The sequence below is a fragment of the Myxocyprinus asiaticus genome, chromosome 7, assembly GCF_019703515.2.
Source record: "Myxocyprinus asiaticus isolate MX2 ecotype Aquarium Trade chromosome 7, UBuf_Myxa_2, whole genome shotgun sequence".
NCBI classification, from domain to species: Eukaryota; Metazoa; Chordata; class Actinopteri; order Cypriniformes; family Catostomidae; genus Myxocyprinus; species Myxocyprinus asiaticus.
In genome coordinates, this window is record NC_059350.1 from 20,767,901 (window position 1) to 20,776,364 (window position 8,464).

General features: G+C 37.6%; 1 protein-coding gene across 11 annotated transcripts in view; it reads right to left on the reverse strand.

The window, feature by feature from the left end:
* The window catches only part of LOC127443886 (GRB2-associated-binding protein 1-like), a 121,927-nt gene extending 114,278 nt beyond the window's left edge, over window positions 1-7,649 (reverse strand). For 3 of the 11 annotated variants that reach the window (XR_007897720.1, XR_007897721.1, XM_051702906.1), the window contains exons 1-2: window positions 6,882-7,531; window positions 6,666-6,787 (exon numbers count right to left, since the gene is read on the reverse strand). Coding sequence is in view for 9 of the 11 variants with exons in the window: in XM_051702906.1 (XP_051558866.1) it covers window positions 6,666-6,737 (72 nt within the window). In the remaining 2 variants the exon portion in view is untranslated. Of the gene's footprint in view, window positions 1-6,665; window positions 6,788-6,881 lie in introns of all 11 variants that reach the window. The other 8 variants (XM_051702911.1, XM_051702908.1, XM_051702907.1 and 5 more) reach the window with 6 other exon arrangements.
* Window positions 7,650-8,464: the final 815 nt, after the last annotated feature.

The window sequence follows — 8,464 nt, forward strand, 5'->3', positions numbered from 1 at the left end:
CAGTCAGCACAGTTTTATAGTGATAGTTTATTGCAAAGAACATATCTGGCTGTTAACAAATGTGACTCAAATGATAAAGTCAAAAGATTTAGCTTATTCATATTCTTAAATATTAAGTAAAAAAAAATTAATGAGACAAGAAAAACTTCAATAGACTGTTCTATGTTAACTTAGTGTTGCACAGTAGCCTATACCAGTTCCATAGTGCTACCGCAGACTCAAGCTTTATAATACAGGTGGTTGTATGTATGTGCCTTATGCTGATACAGCAAGATCTGATAAGAGAGCAAGGCATAGTCAAGTGACAACCGTCTAAGACCTTGACCTCTGGTTCCGTTTGAACGCATCTGTCTTTTTCTACGCAAGCATGCAGTAGATGGACATCTTTGACCGTTGCGTCGTGTCTTGCTCTTTTTTTAGCATCTCGTGCAGTAACTGTGCATTTTTTAGACGCTGTGTCAATTAAATAGGAAATTCAACCTTTAAAACACGCCTCGAGACAGCCGTGTTCTGTTTTATTCGTTTCACTGCACCTGTCCAAGAATGCAAGTCATCATCAGTGCTTGGCACACATACAAAATTTGAATGCTCCTGCACAGTTGCCCTTAAGAAAATATGTTTTTAATCTAAATTCTATTAATCAAAATAACAATATCAAGGGAAATAATCGACATTTATGATTTTTGTCATAATCGTGCAGCCCTAAAACATAATAATTGCATGACTTGAAAATTTTCACATTAAAAACCCCAAAAGGGGCCTAATTTTTTCTTTTGTCCTTGATTTTGACATCACTTTTGGTCATACCTTATGGACTGATTAATCAGACAGCAATTTGTATCAACACTGAACAAAAAGACATCAGGGGAAACAACAGCTCTCAACTTTTTTAGAAGTTGAACTATTTTAAACTGTTTTAAAAAAGTGTTGCTCATGGTACAAAATGCTGTGTAATGGCTAAAAGTATGTAGACAGCGTTTACATACAATGTTTTTCCATGTTAAGGGTAATGGATACCAGCTATACAAGTTTTATTTAACCAAGTTACAACAAATTATTAGCCACCCCACAGCTCTTCCAAAATATGCAGACAAATCTAGTTGTAATCTCCACATTTCATGAAAAGTTTAAATTATATCCTCTCTATAACCCATTCAACCAATTATTACAGCCATAATTACAAAAAGATGTGGTCGCTTTTTATTTGACAAGACCCTGAAATAACTACATCAATGTTTAAATAAGCCCTTATTTTTCTTTTCAAAATTGCTTAATGCCTAAAGTGTAGGAAAAAAAAAACCCTTCAATTCAGATTATAAGTAGGCTACAACAGCTAGCGACAGTACAGTATTTTTTAACAGCACGGCTATGGCATAATATAGCGTAGTCTTTATTCTGAAGACTCTGACTGACAAAGAGATGACCCTATCAAATTCAGATCAAACAAAGCTAAGTTTGCCATTGAATGCCTATAGTGGGTAGGAGAGGAGCACATTAATATTGCAAAATGTTTTTTCTTATTTGTTACAGTTAATAATTGATAGCAGAGGCAATCCATTTTCAGGGACATTCTCAGCCTTGACAGAACTACTCTGGACGCAAATGGCCAGTCAGGCTGGGAGGGAGACCAGTATGAAGAGGGGGAGTGGGAAAGAGAGACAGAGACACAGAAATGAGCAAAAATGTCTGCACCAGCACCTATCTAAGCCGATAATCCAGGCCACAAATACTGTTTGTTTCTGCTCTCTGTACATGTTTGTTTCAGCAGAGTTGTGCGATTATGTTTCCCCCAACCTAAGCAGATTTATAGAATCCTGACTAAAAGAAATAATTAAATCACCAAGTAAAAAAACTATTCTTTTTTTCTCTTCTGAGCCCTCCACTGAATTTAGAGCAGCAAGCTGTTAAAATGCAACAGCATGCTTGCAGGCAGTGAGTGAGGGCAGCCACTGCACTGCATAGGTAATGGCTTTCTGGCTAACTGGGCTTTGTAAGTGGTTAGAGCACCTAGTAGCTTGCTAAGCTGCATGTAGCAGGTTCGTTGTCTGGGCAATGAAGGAGTCAGGAGGCAGCGAACTCTCAACGTGAGTATTTTTATTACTCTTCAGCATTGTTCACAAAACTTAAACAAAAAAGGCACTCAGTGACCAAGTAGTCACACAAACAAACGAGTAAATGCATGCACGCAGGTACAGTCTCTCTCTGGTCTCCCTCTCTGCCACTCTGATGCCTTGTGCTCCTTTTTATGTCTCCCTCCGCCATCACTACAACAAGAAACAGGTGTTAATATTGATATCCCAGGTGATGAGCCTAACCACTCTCTCTCTCCCACAGATACACAACCACGCCCCCATCACCACACTGCATTAAAAGAGAAGGGTGGAGGTTGTTCTTGACTAGAGTCATGCATTTTCCCCTCTGGCTCGCTTTCTCTCTGTTTTGCCCCAATCTCAAAATCTTTCTCGACAATTATTTCACAGTGGAAAGCTACCGTGTTCAACCACCCATAAACAATTTCACAATCTCAAAAATAAGCTACCATAAAACAAGCCGAAAAAAGCAACACAGTAAATACAGACGTCCACATTTTTGTGGTTGGGACATTTCAATCAATACCACTGTCATACTAAGATTTGAAGCTGCCATCCAAGTATGCTGTAGTATTAAGCAATGATAGCAGTTGAAGGGATAGTTCAAGTTTTCCCCAAAATGAAAAATCTCATATCATGTACTCACCCTTATGCCATTCCACATCTGTTTGACTTTCTTTCTTCTGCAGAATACAAACTAAGATTTTAGCAGAAAATCTCAGCTCTGTAGGTCCATATAATCCATGATGTAAATGGTGACCAAAACTTTGAAGTGCCAAAAAGCACATAAAGGCAGAATAAAAGTAATGCATATGACTCCACTGTTTTAATCCTTCTGAAGCGATCCAATCAGTTTTTGATAAGAACAAAATATACCTAATTTTTTACTGACCATTGCGGTCTCTAGGTGTGATCATGATTTCAAGCTCGATTACATTTCCTACAGCTTAATGCATGCGCAGAGCGCTTGATGGCGCTATAGGAAGTGTAATCAAGATTGATATCACAATATCCAAAGAGACCGCTGATGTCAAGATTTATAGTGAAAAAGGAATTATATTTTGGTCTGTTCCCACCCAAAACCGAAGACATTGTTTAAACCACTGGAGTTGTGTGGATTAATTTTATGCTGCCTTTATCTGCTTTTTGGAGCTTTAACATTTTGTTCACCATTCACTTGCATTATATGAACCTACAGAGCTGAGGTATTCTTCTAAAAATCTTTATTTGTGTTCTGAATTAGAAAGTAAGTTAGAAACATCTGGGATGGAATGAGGGTGAGTAAATTATGAAAATATTTATTTTTTAGGGGAACTATTCCTTTAACCTTACACAGAGATGAAGCAAAAGGGAAAATTAGCAATGTGCAAGAAGAACTGTGTTAGAAATCATCACCAAAATGATGAACAAATTTGAGAAATTATGAGATAAAATGCACTCTGCTGATCACGAGATTTGCATCACACGTCCTGTACGAGGACGCTCAACGATCACGTCTGACTTAAGTATATATTGGGCTTTAAGCGGCTTAAGGAAAACGCTATTTACATGATTCACAATGCTGTTTTCTGCAAAACCCCGGAATGTCAGTTTAGCAGCCTTCAACAGTCTGAAATGCATTGATCACAACAACAACAAAAGGTTTGTGTTTATGTGCCGTCCTCAACCCTCTTTTTATACTCTAGAAGCCCCTTTTTGTTACCTGTCAGAGATGATCCACAGAAAAGCACTGATTGTGCACTTTGACCCATGAAGAGCATTCCCTGTAAACAGTCAAGTCAAATGATCTGCTCTGCTTTTGAACTGTTGCCAAACCATCAAGAACACAACAGACTTTTGACCCAGTGCCACTAAAAGCTCTGCTCTAGGATCCAAAGCATCTGACACTGAACTTCTCAGATGAATCAGCTGATCTAGTGCCAGTTTGCTTTGGTCTTTACAATGGTGCTATTTAGAACACTTAATGTTAAAATCTTGTCCTTGTTCGGAAAACTTATTGCGAGGAGCTAGACAGAACTCCAGGTCATTCTGCACGTTAAACAAAGTGCTATTGTGTAATCCCCACCATTATGATTCTAAAGAAATAATATTTTCAAAGAGCATACCCAACGTTTCTTGGTTTCTATGCGTGTTTAAACACAAATAAAACCTTATTATCTTCTTAATAATGAAAACGGAGTCTATCTGGCTTTGAGGCTAAACGATGCATGTCTTTTTTAAAGTCTCAGCAGTTTTTTTTTTTTATCATGATTTGGACAGAGCTAATACCTGGCAAATAAAATAAAAATACAATCTTTAAAGGCTCAAAAGGAGCTATTTTTAATTTAGATATAAGACAGTACAGCATGAGGACCCACTCCCCAGTACATGGCATGCCTCCTACAGCTACACCATTTTCTGAGAATGTCTACAAGTGACAGCAGATAGAGGCATCTGGAGAAGATATAAATGGCTAGGTCTGAAGAGATCTGAATTTTCTCAGAGTTCTCCATAGCTAACAAAACACTTTGAAATATGCATCTTAAATTAGAGTTAATTAACTTATGCTGATAAAAGCATGTAGCCCAACTGGTGCAGATGCACAGTGTCTAATAGGCCTATTCACCTGGTGTGGGGCTCTGTTGAGGAAGGAGCAATTTAATTATTAGCTACTCAGCTCCAGTAAAAACAGTCTGGTACTAATCAGCCTCTTTCAAAGCACCACATGTGATACTTTGGGAGCACTCCACCTCCATGCTCAAAGAAATAGGTTTAGAACAGCCACTGATGTTGAGAGACAGACTTCAAGACTACAGTTAACCCAAGCTGGTGACAACTCACTGCACTAAGAAAGGATGGACAACGGGAAGTAAGTTTCTGGTCTCACTCTAAGGGCCGAACTGGATTGTGCTATGAGGTATAGGGCAAAATCCCTTGTCACTAGACTTATAAATCACTCAAGCAAAAGGAAATCTAAAAATGACTTCAGAAAATGCACTGTGATACCACAAAGCCCTGCATTCTTGCTTGGATCTAATCTTATTACAACATTGTGTGGATGAGCTCAGTAATCATTTTAATTCAATTTGGAGCCATGATACACATTGTCCGTCAGATTCAACAGACTTTACTTAGGAAGCTCATTGCATGCTAAATCACACACTGTAGTGTGTGTCAGCTTGTTCTCGTCTCTCAAAACTATGCAATTTCATGCACCGACTACAAGGACAGATACATAAAAGTTTTGCTAATCAAACAATCCATCTAAACAATGGCAAAATATACTAAATATCCCACTTTTGCCACATACTTGACTCAGTCAGTCTAAAACGTGTTGCTGATTAGAGAAGGAGATAAAACATGAATACAATAGCAAATTTCCTAGCAGAGCACCACTAGATTAAAGGAATCCAATAAAAAGCTTCACATGAGCCTAGAAGAGATTTCTAACATGTTTGGTTGCAGCTTGATAGCAGGCAGAGCTGTGAGTGAGTGATTTCATTACAGATTATTGGTGTATATTTCCACTTAGAGGAAGGGAAGACCCCATGGCACACATACAATGTGTGAATGACTAAATGCGTTGAATCATCCCGTAAAGACAGAATGGAGATTTTAGTGTTCTGTTGTCTTGGCAACTAGAGAAATATCAAACAAAATCATTTCAAACAATTTGGTGAAAATTATTTTATAAACATGATAGAATATGGAAAGTGACTATGTCTTTGATGCAAAACTAAAGAAAGAATGACATGAGATGAGATGAGATGAGATGAAGAACTGAGTAATCAATGGAATGATCACTGCATCATTATTGCCATTTAAATCCGTTTAATCCTTGTTTGGAAATATTAGGCAGCCAAAGCTACACATTGATTGTGATCTGGAACCATGTTTTCAAAAATCACTTTTGGTATAAAATATTAAACCACATTCAAAATGTTTTCATTCGACTTTCAAAAATACGGAACCTTGTTTAAATAACTTAGCTACACATGACAGAGTTATTCTATTCAAATAAAAGTAGGCTGACAACTTTTGCAAGAGTAATTACATAGTACAAGTTTAGATTTGCATGTCTGACTGCTGTGTATGTAGGTCAAGGGGTCACGTTGCATCAAGACAACATGCATCATTTCAATGTATATTCACAAACTCACACAGGACAATAAAAACTAAAACAAACAAAAAAAAAAAAAGTGAAAAAAAAAGAAAAGAAAAGTTCTCACATAACACAGGGAGGCGTGTCGCACAGAACAGATTATGAAGCCACAAGGAAAAAAAAAATACACATTAGCTGTGCTCGAAAACAACTATTTCAGTGCTATTACCAAGCAAACCGAGAAAGAAGCCAGTCTCTGTTCAAACACACGCTCATATATTTTGGGGAACTGAGCCTGATCTGAAAACTATTCTTGGACCATCAGCATTTCAGAAAGAACAGGAAGCAATGGCTAAAGCTTTAACAGACTGTTCCTGGGCAGTGATTGACCTGCGGTCGTTGGAAAGCACAGATTTGCATAAATCTTGCTCCAACAGTTCTGTGGTGGCAACAATATCGGTGCATTTGAATGCGATTACAATGTTACTACTTACATAACGCCGTAACTTTTTTTCAGGTGGAGACTTTCTGAGCCACCCCGAGCACACCACATCTCCTCCGCTCATTTTCTTGTAGCCTTTCAGGAAAAGACGCGCCTTAAGTTTCGACTTTCCACCTGTAAAATATCAAAGCAAAGTCCCAAAACGTGAGGTGGAAGCTGCGCCTTACTGTTTTACAAGAAAATGTGTTAAACAACAACATGAAAATACCGTCACTCCTGGTTTCCAGCACGTCCACACGGGAAGAGCTTCCCCACAGCGACGCGGCTCCTATAAACTCTTATGGATTAAATCCTCTTCTCTGGCGGGATTAATCAAACAGAATGTATTTAAACACAGCAATATCCGTCTCCCCTTTAAGTTTGCACACTTTGCTGGTGTAAATAATCCGCTGGTTTCGTTCCTTTTTTTTTTTTTTTTTCTTCTTTTTTTTTCAGACTGAAATGCAACGAGGCAGCGAGTGACACTCTCCAAGTTCGGTGTAGTGAAAGGTTTGCTCGATTTCCTTATTTTAAAGTAAAAGAAAACATTTTCCTTGGAAATACAGTTTGTCCTCGTTTTCCCAAAACATTATGGTCGCATCAGCGCTGAAGTGCTTTTTGAGCTGGAAATCCTCCCCGGTCGTCGACCTTCCCTCCAGTTTCACTCCCCACGGTTCCTTGATGATTGACAAGCATAAACGTCGATACTTTCTCTAAACTCAGCCTCCTCTGGCCTGTGGAGGCAGGGAGAAGTCGGACAAGACGGGGAATAAAGAACATTACATCATGGGAAATGTAGTCTTGGAGTGCTTCCCCGTCAGAAAGAAAACACAGGCACCGTGTCTCGTGTTTCCCAGGGCTCTGAATCGGTGTAAACGAGTCTTTTAGGCATATGGTCGAAATAAAATTCGCTTGAGGCGGGATTATGACTGTGATAATGTGCTTTGTGGAAGACTAAACGTCTCGAAACCTAATGATCATGTGCAGACTACACTTACCAGAATACTGTCACAGTTTTTGCCTGCAGTCAAATTGCAAAGAGAAGTTTATTACTTTAATTATAGCAAATTGTTTCGTTTTTTTTTTTTTTTTTTTTTAAAGTCAGTTTGCTCTTAGCCTATATAAAAATATGGCGACAAACATGTACATTTATATATTGGCTTCACAAAAAGGGTCATTTTTACAATTCTGTGCCTTTTATGTCATCAGTACAGGGTATAATGTTTAATTTCAACCGATTACAATTTAATTAGGCTTGTTAAAAAGAATAAAGATGTTACACAGTGTTAAACAACTGAAATCATTTTAATGTATTGCACTAGTATCAGTTCCTCATGTCCCCACAAGCTTAATATTTTTTACCAAAATAAGTAATAAATAATCTGATTCCTGTTTTTTCAAAAGATATAGGGAATTTAAAAACTTGAATATATTTATGCTTACAGAAATAAAATCATCAGTATAACTTTATAAATATGTTAGCTAGATATCATTGCCAGATTATGTTGTGGCTTATTTTTCCCAATAAATGTCCACCCTGACCAGGCCCACCTAACAGAACAGACATTTGAATTTTCATTTAGTTTTAAGTCATTTAGTTTTATGATTTAATAAAACATCTTTAACATACAGTATCCCTTTAATAATGAAATAAAACTATATTTATGTATGTTATGTATATTAAGTATTTTTCAAGTTTCAAAGCCCAAACCTAATCGTGTGTGACTAAAAGTGTAGACCACGGTACTAAAGTTTGATAGTTGTAGTATTGAATATTACCAGCAATATAATGCGGAAATGTGAAAAACAGTT